This window comes from Pecten maximus, chromosome 19 (assembly GCF_902652985.1).
Source record: "Pecten maximus chromosome 19, xPecMax1.1, whole genome shotgun sequence".
NCBI lineage: Eukaryota > Metazoa > Mollusca > Bivalvia > Pectinida > Pectinidae > Pecten > Pecten maximus.
This window is the reverse complement of record NC_047033.1, coordinates 26,278,111-26,294,881: the sequence shown is the minus strand read 5'-3', so window position 1 is coordinate 26,294,881 and position 16,771 is coordinate 26,278,111. Positions and strand designations below refer to the sequence as shown.

The window sequence follows — 16,771 nt, the reverse complement described above, 5'->3', positions numbered from 1 at the left end:
GTGAACAATGACATTGAGAACAGTTACCCTGAGAACAGTTAACTAGGTCTTTGAGAACAGTTAACTAGGTCTTTGAGAACAGTTACCTTGGTCTGTGAGAAGAGTTACCTTGGTCTGTGAGAACAGTTACCTTGATCTTTGTGAACAGTTACCTTGATCTTTGTGAACAGTTACCTTGAGAACAGTTACCTTGGTCTGTGAGAACAGTTACCTTGGTCTGTGAGAACAGTTACCTTGGTATGTGAGAACAGTAACCTTGATATTTGTGAACAGTTACCTTGATATTTGTGAACAGTTACCTTGAGAACAGTTACCTTGATAACAGTTACCTTGAGAACAGTTACCTTGAGAACAGTTACCTTGATCTTTGAGAACAGTTACCTTGAGAACAGTTACCTTGGTCTGTGAGAACAGTTACCTTGGTCTGTGAGAACAGTTACCTTGATCTTTGTGAACAGTTACCTTGAGAACAGTTAACTAGGTCTTTGTGAACAGTTACCTTGGTCATTGAGAACAACGGCATTGAGAACAGTTACCCTGAGAACAGTTACCTTAGTCTTGGGAATAGTTACCTTGGTCTTATAAAACAGTTACCTTGAGAACAGTTACCTAGGTCTTTGAGAATAGTTACCTTAGTCCAGAATAACAGCTACCTTGGTCCTTGTGAATAATGGTCTTGAGAAATTAACTTTGAGAACAGTTAACTAGGTCTTTGTGAACAGTTACCTTGGTCCTTGAGAACAATGACATTGAGAACAGTTACCCTGAGAACAGTTACCTTAGTCTTGGGAATAGTTACCTTGGTCTTTGAGAATAGTTACCTTAGTCCAGAATAACAGCTACCTTGGTCCTTGAGAACAATGACCTTGAGAAAAGTTACCTTGGTCTTTTGGAACGGTTAATATAACTTGGTCTTTGAGAACAGTTGCCTTGGTCCTTGAAACAATGACCTTGAGAACCTTTGTTCCTGAGAACAATGACCTTGAGAACAGATGCTTTTGCCCTTGATTACAGTTACCTTGGTGTTTAAGAATACTTACCTTGAGAACAGTTACCTTGGTGTATAAGAATACTTACCTTGAGAACAGTTACCTTGGCCCGTGAGAAAAGTAACCTTAGTCTTTGAGAACAGTTACGTTTATAACAGATACACTGAGATCAGTGACCTTGACCTTTGACCGTTAGATTCTGAACAAGTCCACTTGCACGTTTTTATGAGGAAGTTTTGTATGACTTTTTCAAGGGCTCCTTGAAATTTATGTATTATGGTAATTAGTTACACATGCTGGTATTCGCTGTCGTTTTACTCCTCAGCAATACATGTAAGTAAATCAGAATGAACACTCTTTTCTTCACCTTTTAGTTGGAATCACAATCCTCCTCACCTCGTGGATACTGACTATACAAATTGTCAGTGTCCTTGTTGGGAAGATAACTTACTCCGCAGAACATAACGCAACCATCCTACGAGACATCAATCACCAAAGTGCTTACTGGAAGTTGTTCTTCAGTTCTACGGAGAGAGCTGGGGTGGGGATCAAAGACTGTTCTTCGTTAAAATAGCCTTGCTCATCTTAGCCACACTTCAGCGATCTTACATTAGGTTGTCATTTTGATGGCGATGCCTCAGTCTCAGACAATAGAAAATTATTTTTGTGTACATGTTTGATCCGGCTAGGTCAGAACTTTCTCTAATGATAGCTTTGGTTGTTGTTTTAAGCTTTCAGTGGTAAAATATAGCTATCGGATGGATAATGATATAGTCACTATGTTAAAATTTACTGAAATACTTGTCACTAAGAAGAAGTTATTACAAAAGATCAATTAGTAATATATAGAACAGCTAATTAATCACTTAACATTAGGCATTAACAATCAGTCACTAACCGAGATTTACTTACTACAACCTCACAGTATCCGTCACCAAGTACCAGTAACTAAACATTATCCTTCATCAAACATCCGTAGCTACAAAGTATCCGTCACCCAGCATCAGTAACCTCACAGTATCCGTCACCAAGTATCAGTAAATAAACAGTATCCGTCACCCAGCATCCGTAACTACACAGTTTCCGTCACCAAGCATCAGTAACTACACAGTATCCGTCACCTAGCATCAGTAACTACACAGTATCCGTAACCCAGCAACAGTTATTACAAAGTATCCGTCACCCAGCATCAGTAACTACACAGTACCCGTCACCCAGTATCAGTAACTACACAGTATCCGCAACCCAGTATCAGTAACAGGTAACTACACAGTATCCGTCACCAAGTATCAGTAAATAAACAGTATCCGTCACCCAGCATCAGTAACTACACAGTACCCGTCACCCAGCAACAGTAAATAAACAGTATCCGTCACCCAGCATCAGTAACTACACAGTACCCGTCACCCAGCATCAGTAACTACACAGTATCCGTCACCCAGCAACAGTAACTACACAGTATCCGTCACCCAGCATCAGTAACTAAACAGTATCCGTCACCCAGCATCAGTAACTACACAGTATCCGTCACCCAGCATCAGTAACTACACAGTATCCGTCACCCAGCATCAGTAACTACACAGTATCCATCACCCAGCATCAGTAACTACACAGTATCCGTCACCTAGCATCAGTAACTACACAGTATCCGTCACCCAGCATCAGTTATTACACAGTATCCGTCACCCAGCATCAGTAACTACACAGTACCCGTCACCCAGCATCAGTAACTACACAGTATCCGTCACCCAGCATCAGTAACTAGTAACTACACAGTATCCGTCACCCAGCATCAGTAACTACACAGTATCCGTCACCCAGTATCAGTAACTACACAGTATCCGTCACCCAGTATCAGTAACTACACAGTATCCGCCACCCAGTATCAGTACCAGGTAACTACACAGTATCCGTCACCCAGCATCAGTAACTACACAGTATCCGTCACCCAGCATCAGTAACTAGTAACTACACAGTATCCGTCACCAAGCATCAGTAACTACACAGTATCCGTCACCCAGCATCAGTAACTAGTAACTACACAGTATCCGTCACCCAGCATCAGGAACTTAACAGTATCCGTCACCCAGCAACACTAACTACACAGTATCCGTCACCCAGTATCAGTAACTACACAGTACCCGTCACCCAGCATCAGTAACTAGTAACTACACAGTATCCGTCACCCAGCATCAGTAACTACACAGTATCCGTCACCCAGTATCAGTAACTAGTAACTACACAGTATCCGTCACCCAGTATCAGTAACTACACAGTATCCGTCACCCAGTATCAGTAACTACACAGTATCCGTCACCCAGCAACAGTTATTACACAGTACCCGTCACCCAGCATCAGTAACTACACAGTATCCGTCACCAAGCATCAGTAACTACACAGTATCCGTCACCCAGCATCAGTAACTACACAGTATCCGTCACCAAGCATCAGTAACTACACAGTATCCGTCACCCAGCGTCAGTAACTAGTAACTACACAGTAACTGTCACCCAGCATCAGTAACTACACAGTAACTGTCACCCAGCATCAGTAACTACACAGTATCCGTCACCCAGTAACAGTAACTACACATTATCCGCCACCTAGTATTTATAATGCTAAAGCAAATAAATAAATGTTTACCCGTATTTTCTCCGTTGTTGCCTGGCTTCAAAGTTATGTCCATCGGCCGTGACGCCATCTGTTTGGGGGTCGTAAACTGAGGATGTGACAACGCCCAGATAGAGGTGCTCCCTTCTGATGACGTCAGATTTTCACCAACACATAATCCACTTGAAGGAAATTTTGCACAATTAAATTCCTCTGGCCACATGTAGCCGAATTCATTCATGATGGATTCGCATCCGTTTCGAACATCATTGCACAGTTTTCGACAAGGAGGTAGAGGAGTCTGCATTTGTGTGCAGACGGGAAGATACAGGACGCAGAGAAATGGCACTAGACTCACACTACAATCTATTTTCATCAGGGGACTGTACTGGTTAATGGCGATTATAGCATCGTCTTGGCTATTGTCGTTGAATGTATTAGGTAATATGGTATAATTATAGGGCATAGACTCGCACACAGATGCTCGTAAGGGTTCACATTCATAATAGTCGTCCTGACACAGTCTTAAAGTGATAAACATGGACATGATGACGTATATGTGACGTAGAACGGCCTTGACACTCGCCATGATTTGGAGACAAGGAATGAGGTACTTATGCTGATTGGTTGTTTACGATGGACGCGTCCTTCTGCTCACTCTAACTGTATACTCAACTGTTACCGGATCCCATTGGATTTCTTATCTGAAACAGAGAGTTACGCAATATTAAAAATTAAAATAAAAAAGTACAACTAACACGTGAGATTATCAGTGTGTAATGGAGGTATAAACACGTGAGATTATCCGTGTGTAATGGCGGTATAACACGTGGGATTGTCCGTGTGTAATGGCGGTAAAAACACCCGAGATTATCAGTGTGTAATGGAGGTATAAACACGTGGGATTATCCGTGTGTAATGGCGGTATAAACACGTGGGATTATCCGTGTGTAATGGCGGTATAAACACGTGAGATTATCCGTGTGTAATGGCGGTATAAACACGCGAGATTATCAGTGTGTAATGGAGGTATAACACGTGGGATTGTCCGTGTGTAATGGCGGTATAAAACACCCGAGATTATCAGTGTGTAATGGAGGTATAAACACGTGGGATTATCCGTGTGTAACGGAGGTATAAACACGTGATATTATCGTGTGTAATGGCGGTATAACACGTGGGATTGTCCGTGTGTAATGGCGGTAAAAACACCCGAGATTATCAGTGTGTAATGGAGGTATAAACACGTGATATTATCCATGGGTTATGGCGGTATAACACGTGGGATTATCTGTGTGTAACGGAGGTATAAACACGTGGGCTTATCCGTGTGTAATGGCGGTATAACACGTGGGATTATCCGTGTGTAATGGAGGTATAAACACGTAGGATTATATGTGTGTAATGGCGGTATAACACGTGAGGTAATCTGTGTGTAATGGAGGTATAACACGTAGGATTATATGTGTGTAATGGCGGTATAACACGTGAGGTAATCTGTGTGTAATGGCGGTATAAACACGTGAGATTATCGTGTGTAATGGAGGTATAAACACGTGAGATTATCAGTTTGTAATGGAGGTATAAACACGTGGGATTATCTGTGTGTAATGGCGGTATAACACGTGGGATTATCAGTGTGTAATGGCGGTAAAAACACCCGAGATTATCAGTGTGTAATGGAGGTATAAACACGTGATATTATCCGTGTGTAATGGCGGTATAAACACGTGAGGTAATCTGTGTGTAATGGCGGTATAAACACGTGGGATTATCCGTGGTAATGGGTTAACGTGTATATCCGGGTATGGGTATAACACGTGGATTATCAGTGTGTAATGGAGGTATAACACGTAGGATTATATGTGTGTAATGGAACGTGGTATCGTGTGTATGCGTATAAACACGTGGGTAATCTGTGTGTAATGGCGGTATAAACACGTGAGGTTATCTGTGTGTAATGGCGGTATAACACGGATTATCCGTTTGTAATGGCGGTATAACACGTGAGGTAATCTGTGTGTAATGGCGGTATAACACGTGATGTTATCTGCGTGTAATGGCGGTATAACACGTGGGATTGTCCGTGTGTAATGGCGGTATAAACACGTGAGATTGTCCGTGTGTAATGGCGGTATAACACGTGTGGTTATCTGTGTGTAATGGCGGTAGAACACGTGTGGTTATCTGTGTGTAATGGCGGTATAACACGTGGGAATATCCGTGTGTAATTGAGGTATAAGCACGTGGGATTATCGTCTGTAATGGAGGTATAACACGTGGGATTATCGTGTGTAATGGAGGTATAAACACGTGAGATTATCAGTTTGTAATGGAGGTATAAACACGTGGGATTGTCCGTGTGTAATGGCGGTATAACACGTGGGATTGTCAGTGTGTAATGGCGGTAAAAACACCCGAGATTATCAGTGTGTAATGGAGGTATAAACACGTGATATTATCCATGGGTTATGGCGGTATAACACGTGGGATTATCTGTGTGTAACGGAGGTATAAACACGTGGGATTATCCGTGTGTAATGGCGGTATAACACGTGGGATTATCCGTGTGTAATGGAGGTATAACACGTAGGATTATATGTGTGTAATGGCGGTATAACACGTGAGGTAATCTGTGTGTAATGGCGGTATAAACACGTGAGATTATCGTGTGTAATGGAGGTATAAACACGTTGGATTGTCCGTGTGTAATGGCGGTATAACACGTGTGGTTATCTGTGTGTAATGGCGGTAGAACACGTGTGGTTATCTGTGTGTAATGGCGGTATAACACGTGGGAATATCCGTGTGTAATTGAGGTATAAGCACGTGGGATTATCGTCTGTAATGGAGGTATAACACGTGGGATTATCCGTGTGTAATGGCGGTATAGACACGTGAGATTATCAATGTGTAATGAAGGTATAAACACGTGAGATTATCTGTGTGTAATGGCGGTATAACACGTGGGATTATCCGTGTTTATTAATGGTATAAACAATCGGTAAACACGTGGGATTATCCGTGTGTAATGGAGGTATAAACGAATAGCATTTCTTAAATATATTAGCGATGTAAACAGGTATTGACATAAACATTCCTTGCGTACAATAACATGATGAGCACATTTCCATGTGTGTATCTGTAGAAGGAATCCGGGGGTTTCCCAGTAACACACCCAACGTATTGTACGATCTGGTCTATACTCTTTGACAAATACTTCTTATAATAACGAAACGCTGTCACATCACAAGAACTCATCATGGGCGAACTTAATTTCCATCTACATACTGACGTTCCCAAGTTCTTGGTACGCTGTTGTACACGTCTAGTCTCCGCCTGATGTCTGTTTGCCTACACCCGATTTGTATATCTAGAAAAGCTCACCTGTGTGTGGGGAACTCATATATGTGTGTAATTCTACAGGAAATCACTCGTGTAATTATTTAGTCAATGGTATAGGGACCACAAGACATATTTTGGAAGAAAAAGTTATTTGAAACAGATATACTAATATATTTACACTCTGAGTGTTGATTCTTTATATAAACATACCAAGTGAAAAGAACAAGCATAAGACCATGAAAACACTATGAATACAGTATGGAAACGTGCTGATTTTCGACACATCACAACAGTTAAATATAACTACGTCTGGAAAATAGTTCCCTTTTCATTTCCGTTAATTGTGGGTGTTTTCATTGTTTTGTTTTTTTTATGCAATATATTCACATAAAAAATTATAATTTGATTATTGTATTCGATCTAATCTGATATGTTTTGCTATAAATAAAAAAGAAAGAAAGAAAGAAAGAAAGAAAGAAAGAAAGAAAGAAAGAAAGAAAGAAAAACACAAATTAGAAACCGACTGGAGTTTGCGGAGTGGAGGACACGGTAAATGTTGGTGCATTAGCAGGATCACCGGCTGTTCCATTGATTTAGCATCTTTTCGTATATAGCTATTAAAAGTTCAAAATTTTAAAATGACTCTGTTCTTTATGTTTTTTTCCCAAATCATCAATGTAAATAATATTACATCAATTGAATGGATTGTTTTTCATTTTCATGGCGGCTATGAATAGCAGTAGCTATCTGCATAACTAGCCGCCATGAAAATTTAAAAAAAAAGTGTACTTCCTTAAATGAAACAGATTTACGGGTGAGTAAAAGATATACCGGTATGAAATAGATTTACCGGTGAGTATAAATATACCGGTATGAAATAGATTTACCGGTGAGTATAAATATACGGGTATGAAATAGATTTACCGGTGAGTATAAATATACGGGTATGAAATAGATTTACCGGTGAGTATAAATATACGGGTATGAAATAGATTTACCGGTGAGTATAAATATACCGGTATGAAATAGATTTACCGGTGAGTATAAATATACGGGTATGAAATAGATTTACCGGTGAGTATAAATATACCGGTATGAAATAGATTTACCGGTGAGTATAAATATACCGGTATGAAATAGATTTACCGGTGAGTATAAATATACCGGTATGAAATAGATTTACCGGTGAGTATAAATATACGGGTATGAAATAGATTTACCGGTGAGTATAAATATACCGGTATGAAATAGATTTACCGGTGAGTATAAATATACCGGTATGAAATAGATTTACCGGTGAGTAAAAGATATACCGCTATGAAATAGATTTACCGGTGAGTATAAATATACCGGTATGAAATAGATTTACCGGTGAGTATAAATATGAGGGTATGTTTGACGATAGCTCGACAGGTCAGATATCAACATGCAAAATTATCATTGACGAAAACTTCCCACGGATCAGGCACATACAAAATCATTTGCTACAAAACCTTAATCAGTGAATCAATTCAGCTTTTTACAGATTCAAAAATTTAAACGATTGGACGAGATTTTTTGGAGAAAAGTGGTTCACAATAAAAAAACAAGTGTAATTTGCTCGATGTCATCTCGCTACGTCGTTACTAACAGAGACAGTGCCTATATGTGCGTCTCTGACAGGACAGATATCATCAAGTCAATTTGTCATAATTTGTGATAAACACATCAGTTATTATTTACGATAGACTCAACAGGTCTGATATCAACATGTCAAATTATCATTTGTGCGTTTGAAGAAGCAATTATTTTACCAGATTTATTAGTGGATTGGTATTTTAGGAAGTACAGACGCCTGGTGGAGCCATTACCCTGAGATACCGTACAATGACGATAAACAACCGTGTCTGGTTAGCTTCGGGTTCCGATCGAATGAGCGCGAACAACCGACCGGATTTACCGCCTCGCCATCTTCCCCCTTTGAACGCTGTCAATGACGGAAACTTCGCAAGCAGAATGTTAAGCGATTCTCATTTCTTGTCAGGAATTCCGTTTCCACGACAATTTTGTCTGATTTGGTATTAAACTTGAACCGAAATAAAATAGTATCGGATAATCGGGTGTCCAGATTTCAGAGAGATATCGGCTTACGGTTTAAAGAAACGTTGGTTAATGGCAGACTTAGAAATTCACTTCTTTATGAAATATATTTTGTAAAAGAAAGGGACCAGGGGTTACGGAGTCGGATTAATTATCTGACACGACTGTGACTCCCTATGGAGTCGGTAAGATTATCTGACACGACTGTGACTCCCTGTGGAGTCAGTAAGACTATCTGACACGACTGTGACTCCCTGTGGAGTCAGTAAGAATATCTGATAGGACTGTGACTCCCTGTGGAGTCGGTAAGACTATCTGACACGACTTTGACTCCCTGTGGAGTCGGTAAGACTATCTGACACGACTGTGACTCCCTATGGAGTCGGTATGACTATCTGACACGACTGTGACTCCCTATGGAGTCGGTATGACTATCTGACACGACTGTGACTCCCTGTGGAGTCAGTAAGACTATCTGACACGACTGTGACTCCCTGTGGAGTCAGTAAGAATATCTGATAGGACTGTGACTCCCTGTGGAGTCAGTAAGAATATCTGATAGGACTGTGACTCCCTGTGGAGTCGGTAAGATTATCTGACACGACTGTGACTCCCTGTGGAGTCAGTAAGATTATCTGACACGACTGTGACTCCCTATGGAGTCGGTATGACTATCTGACACGACTGTGACTCCCTGTGGAGTCGGTAAGACTATCTGACACGACTGTGACTCCCTGTGGAGTCGGTAAGACTATCTGACACGACTGTGACTCCCTGTGGAGTCGGTAAGATTATCTGACACGGCTGTGACTCCCTGTGGAGTCGGTAAGATTATCTGACACGACTGTGACTCCCTGTGGAGTCGGTAAGATTATCTGACATGACTGTGACTCCCTGTGGAGTCGGTAAAATTATCTGACACGACTGTGACTCCCTGTGGAGTCAGTTAGACTATCTGACACGACTGTGACTCCCTGTGGAGTCAATTAGACTATCTGACACGACTGTGACTCCCTGTGGAGTCAGTAAGATTATCTGACACGACTGTGACTCCCTATGGAGTCAGTAAGACTATCTGACACGACTGTGACTCCCTGTGGAGTCGGTAAGATTATCTGACACGACTGTGACTCCCTGTGGAGTCAGGTAAGACTATCTGACACGACTGTGACTCCCTGTGGAGTCGGTAAGACTATCTGACACGACTGTGACTCCCTGTGGAGTCGGTAAGATTATCTGACACGACTGTGACTCCCTGTGGAGTCGGTAAGACTATCTGACACGACTGTGACTCCCTATGGAGTCAGTAAGATTATCTGAAACGACTGTGACTCCCTGTGGAGTCGGTTAGACTATCTGACACGACTTGACTCCCTGTGGAGTCAGTTAGACTATCTGACACGACTGTGACTCCCTGTGGAGTCGGTAAGATTATCTGACACGACTGTGACTCCCTTTGGAGTCGGTAAGACTATCTGACACGACTGTGACTCCCTGTGGAGTCAGTAAGATTATCTGACACGACTGTGACTCCCTATGGAGTCAGTAAGACTATCTGACACGAATGTGACTCCCTATGGAGTCAGTAAGATTATCTGACACGACTGTGACTCCCTTTGGAGTCGGTATGACTATCTGACACGACTGTGACTCCCTGTGGAGTCAGTAAGATTATCTGACACGACTGTGACTCCCTATGGAGTCAGTAAGACTATCTGACACGAATGTGACTCCCTATGGAGTCAGTAAGATTATCTGACACGATTGTGACTTCCTGTGGAGTCGATAAGACTATCTGACACGACTGTGACTCCCAGTGGAGTCGGTAAGATTATCTGACACGACTGTGACTCCCTGTGGAGTCGGTAAGACTATCTGACACGACTGTGACTCCCTGTGGAGTCGGTAAGACTATCTGACACGACTGTGACTCCCTATGGAGTCGGTAAGATTATCTGACACGACTGTGACTCCCTGTGGAGTCAGTAAGATTATCTGACACTACTGTGACTCCCTGTGGAGTCGGTAAGATTATCTGACACGACTGTGACTCCCTTTGGAGTCGGTAAGATTATCTGACACGACTGTGACTCCCTATGGAGTCAGTAAGATTATCTGACACGACTGTGACTCCCTTTGGAGTCGGTAAGATTATCTGACACGACTGTGACTCACTATGGAGTCAGTAAGACTATCTGACACGACTGTGACTCCCTGTGGAGTCGGTAAGATTCTCTGACACGACTGTGACTCCCTGTGGAGTCGGTAAGATTATCTGACACGACTGTGACTCCCTGTGGAGTCGGTAAGATTATCTGACACGACTGTGACTCCCTGTGGAGTCGGTATGACTATCTGACACGACTGTGACTCCCTGTGGAGTCAGTAAGATTATCTGACACGACTGTGACTCCCTGTGGAGTCAGTAAGATTATCTGACACGAATGTGACTCCCTATGGAGTCAGTAAGACTATCTGAAACGAATGTGACTCCCTGTGGAGTCAGTAAGACTATCTGACACGACTGTGACTCCCTTTGGAGTCGGTAAGACTATCTGACACGACTGTGACTCCCTGTGGAGTCGGTGATATTATTAAAACCTACCTGAACATTCCTGAGAAAGAACAAGGCATCTGGACCCGACTGGAGATCGCAATGGTATCGATATGTCTATTTTAACATTTCGAGATTCCGTGAATGTACTACAGACCACTAGCAGACGATACCGAATGTCTTAATCTCACCTTCCTCATCCTAACAGGTGGGTTTTACTTTCTGAATTCTGTACGTACGCGGTAAAGTTTCCAGTTATCATAAAGATATCAATCATATTTCTATATATTGTAAGAAGAAAATACGAACCGGGCAGTTGCTATACTTTTCACTATTGTGTAATATAACTTAAACAATATTGTACTCACCGTTAGAATCTAACGACCTGCTAGGGTTACCGTCAGTAGATATCTCCGCCTCCTGTAGATCACGACCGCGTGCTGTCCCCCAGACCCTCCCGTCACACCAAGCCTCCTCACAGATTCAGCGGCTGTATTGTAATAGCGCGTGCTGATCCCCACACAGGCCTATGTGAGGAATGCGTTCGCCAGATTACAGTGATAAATGCAATATACATGGACTGGATTCCAAAACATATTATCAGATTTTACAAAATCTCCGTTTTATACTACGTTTTTTTCATAAAATTTTAAATACTAAATATTTTGTTAATTCCTTAATCTGTCTTTTTTTTCTATGGATATTTACAGCTTCAACATCCACACTTATCTGTTTACACCGAACGGCTGCCAGTTGTCTGTTTACTCTGAGCGACCCTCGTTATCACCAATGATTTAGTATCGTTTAAGCTCGTCGTGTAATTCTAGAGTAATCATGTTACACGTGATGACAGAAAGTATACAAAAACTACACGAATTAGTTGTAGATGATATGATAAGCGTCAACAAAATGTATCTAACCTTATCTGTGCCATCAAAGGTATTCTGTAATCTAGGGATTTATCTATACATGCTTTCTGTAAAGATATAGTTTTGTTTCAATTTTGATTTTGAATAAAACAATACCTCTCGCGAGATTTTGAACATATAAGATATAAATAATTCAAAATTAAATTTTAAAATTAAACACGCTGATTTTGAATCCGGACGTTATTCTCGGCTTTCTCAATAAAAATAAACTGACCACTACGACTGTGGAGGGTTTAGTTAAATACTGTTTACGGTCCTATCAACAGCTATGGTCATTTAAGGACGGCATTGTCTGCATGGGTATAATTTGATTTTAAATTGTTTAACGTCATATCAACAGCTAAGTTCATCAAGGACGGCTTCCTCTGTGTGGGGTGTAGGTATAGTTTTGTATTGTTTAATGTCCTATCAATAGCTAAGGTCATTTAAGGACGGCCTCCCCTGTGTGTATTGTTTAACGTCCTATCAACAGCTATGCAGCTATAGTTATTAGGACGGTTTCCCATGTGTGGCAGTGGTTTGGTTTTGTCAGAACTTTCTCAGTAGTGGTGTTCAACCTTTAGAGTTACAAGAGTTATCGCTCTTTCTACTAATGTTCGCAGACGACATAGCGCTTTTCTCTGAAAGTGTTGAAAGCCTCCAGCACATGTTAGATAAATGTAAAAAAGAAAATGTTGTTTTCAGAAAATCATCTGTATTACAGGAAAATGAGACATGACAGTATGATGCAGCCACACTTGAATGTGTAAATTCTTTTTCGTGTTAAGGGGTGAAACTTAATTACAATGGATTTCCAATGTAACGCAGAAACAGCTAGCTTCACAGCGTAGGAAAGCACAGTTTTCTCTTAAACGATCAAGTAATTCAATGTTATTAAATTTCTGCACTTTGCTGTCTCTTTTCGACACATACATTGGCAGTGTAGTCGACTATGCGTGCGAGGTGTGGGGTTTAATCATTTAGACTTTTGTAAAAAATATTTCAGGAGATCGTACTGGTTTGAACTTGGTATGATTGCCTCTTCTTCCCATTTTTGCGCAAAATTAGAATTTTTAAGTACCGGCGTAAACTGTTGAAGTCTAGTAATTGTATATTAAGTGCATGTTATCAAGATATGTACATTGCATATGAATAAGACCCACTTGGGTGGCTTCAGTTAAACAAGAATTATGTACCATTGGTTTGACGGAGTGCTGGCAGGCGCAGGGTAATTTTAATACTAGAACCTTCTTGGCGCTAGTAAAACAAAATTATTGGACATGCTTAAGCAGGACTGAGTCTTTCTTTTCCACCTCACATTGTATAAACACATTATCGACCATGTACATCTGTAACCTTACTAAAGAAAGTCTTTTTCTGTAAAATATAAAAAGCCTTTTGTCAAAACACGTTTGTCTTCGCATAATTTGTTAATAGAAACTGGACGGCATAGGAAAATGCTCATAATTTAAGATTTTGTCCTTTCTGTAAAAATGATGAAGAAGATGAATACCGTTTTATTTTTATATGATCCTCCTTTAATTAACTTGGAATAAAATATATAAAGCTACACTATCGGGAATATCCCTCTGTCTATAAAGCAATTACGTATTACGTAATCTGGGTAAGTTAATATAGCACGCATGCTTCCTACTCTGCTAGTTTCTAGTAATTAGTAGTTCGATTCATAATTTCATATGCCGATTGATTTTACTACCCGTCATGACGTGAATAGCATTTTATGCAATTTTTTTTTTTTGTATGTCATGTACGTGAGATGTATTATCTTGGATTAATAAAGAATGTCGAATATGAATATGTTTCCATGACAGCGAACATATTGTAGCCCCGCTCCCCCGAAGGTCATCCTGTGCATGCAGGGAGGCCCCACGCGCGATTAAATGACCATAGCATTTAGAAGAGCGTTATTTTATCATTTCGAGAAATGTTTGTTTCCATATAAAAAGTAACAATCATCTGATGATTCTAAAAATGCTGCTATTTTCGGGGACGTTTTATTTTCGTAATTTTTGAAGATATATCAAGATACTTTAAGACATAGATATAAACGTAAAACGAAGAATAGATTTATATCATATGTACGTCATGCTTTATTTTTTGTAAAAACCGCATTAAATGTCTGAACCATCAAAATGGAACCCTGTACAGTATGGCTTTTAAACACCCCCCTTTTTCGTCGGAGGAGTATTTTCTTATAGAATTAAAAATGGAAAAAAAATCGGCATTATACATAACTAGATAACTGAACTCCGCCCCTTTCGAAAATCCTAGATCCGCGCCTGATCGAAAATGATTGCAAAATTGCTATATTCACATATCCCTTTTCGAAAATCCTGGATCCGCACCAATAAATAATATATCCTGATTTGCGTACATAACTTATTTAATTTATTTAATTTATGTAAAACTGTACCATACAGCTGTTCTAAGACTCGTCAGTGATGATATGGACATCATACAGCTGTTTCTGTCCTAGGGCCCGCTAGTGATGATAGGGACATCATACAGCTGTTTCTGTCCTAGGACCCGATAGTGATGATAGGGACATCATACAGCTGTTTCGTCCTTCTATGACTCATCAGTGATGTTAAGGACATCATACAGCTGTTTCGTCCATCTAGGACTCGTCAGTGATTATAGGGGCATCATACAGCTGTTTCTGTCCTAGGGCCCGCTAGTGATGATATGGACATCATACAGCTGTTTCTGCCCTAGGACCCGCTAGTGATGATAGGGACATCATACAGCTGTTCTAAGACTCGTCAGTGATGATATGGACATCATACAGCTGTTTCTGTCCTAGGGCCCGCTAGTGATGATAGGGACATCATACAGCTGTTTCTCTCCTAGGACCCGCTAGTGATGATAGGGACATCATAAGCTGTTTCTGTCCTTTTAGGACTCGTCAGTGATGCTAGTCCTGGATAAATAATTGTGAAAATCCTGAAGGGAGTCAAGTAAATCTATACTCCTTCACAGACATCAAAATATCAGACGATGGGGCACTATAGCCCCAGGATTAAATAATTCTGATAAACTTTGTATATTGAAAGCAACCACTTTCTGCTCCTTCAAAATAAAGCCCCACCCAATATCCAACACTTCAGTACTCTACCTTCCATAACTTCTCTCTACATAAACACTTTATTGTCACGACAACCAAACAGCCCACACAGTAGGATGTAACATAACTTCCTGATATTTCATCGCTAGAGCTGTTCTTTCGTTTATTATCAATTAGAAGTCAATATCAAAGCTAGCCTGAATTACATTTCTGAGTGTTTTTTTCATAATATTTCACTCACTGCGGTCATTAGGTGCAATAATTGAGCTCACGTGGAGCGCTTACCCCGCGAGACTTTGATTTGGTTATAGATACGTCAGTGTATATCTTAATATTTATGATAGTTTTAACACTATCGATACATGGTACGTGCACCCAGAAACTCGTGAGGCGTAAAATAATGCGTCATGCACACGCCAGCGTGCGAATGCAGCTGTTTTAAATTCGATATCAGATATTCAGTTTTATCAGATTCTTCTAATAATAATTTTTGTTGCAGTTTTGATGCATTTAATTGCTTTTCCCAATTATTAACACTCATAGATATATCCTTTCGGCATCAGATTTCCGCAAATTCCACTATACGATCGAGCCAGTAAAACCGTAACCAAGTCATTTTTCTTTCAACTTTACTTAAAGATAACATTTCGAACATTGTAAAATGTCAGTGATTGACCTATGCAACAATCCATTTATCTTCCTTATCAAAGTATTAGTTTCGTAAAAAAAATCTGGAATGTAAAAAGTAGATACTTATAACGGTTTAACCTTGATAAAATTATAGAAATCAGATAACGAATTATCAAGTTTGCTGATTCCGACCTACATTAAGATTGGTGAAGGGTGTCGGAAACAGCCGGGATTAGCCGAATGCTGATTTAGTTGACACGCGTGAGGCCAGTTTAGTATATCGAGTGGTATGATTTTTTTATCCGGGTACTCCTGCTTTCCTCCACCTCCAAAACCTGGTACATCCTTAAATGACCCTGGCTGTTAATAGGTACGTTAAACAACATTGTTCAACAACCACCTCGTTCTCCGACGACAAGCTATTGTTGAGACTCTTTCATATTTAAATTTCAATTTAATCTCTTTTTACATACTGACATGATGTATAGAGAAAGAGGCGTGGCGGTGGCCCAGTAGTTAAGGTATCCTGACTCTTTATCCACCTCTGGGTTGCGAGTTCGAAACCTACGTG

At 40.5% G+C, this 16,771-nt stretch overlaps 1 protein-coding gene across 3 annotated transcripts in view; it reads right to left on the bottom strand.

The window, feature by feature from the left end:
- The window catches only part of LOC117317374 (prolow-density lipoprotein receptor-related protein 1-like), a 29,513-nt gene extending 17,405 nt beyond the window's left edge, over nucleotides 1-12,108 (bottom strand). For all 3 annotated transcript variants that reach the window (XR_004530188.1, XR_004530189.1, XM_033872180.1), the window contains exons 1-2: nucleotides 11,946-12,108; nucleotides 3,633-4,303 (exon numbers count right to left, since the gene is read on the bottom strand). Coding sequence is in view for 1 of the 3 variants with exons in the window: in XM_033872180.1 (XP_033728071.1) it covers nucleotides 3,633-4,188 (556 nt within the window). In the remaining 2 variants the exon portion in view is untranslated. The remainder of the gene's footprint in view (nucleotides 1-3,632; nucleotides 4,304-11,945) is intronic.
- Between the last annotated feature and the right edge of the window lie 4,663 nt (nucleotides 12,109-16,771).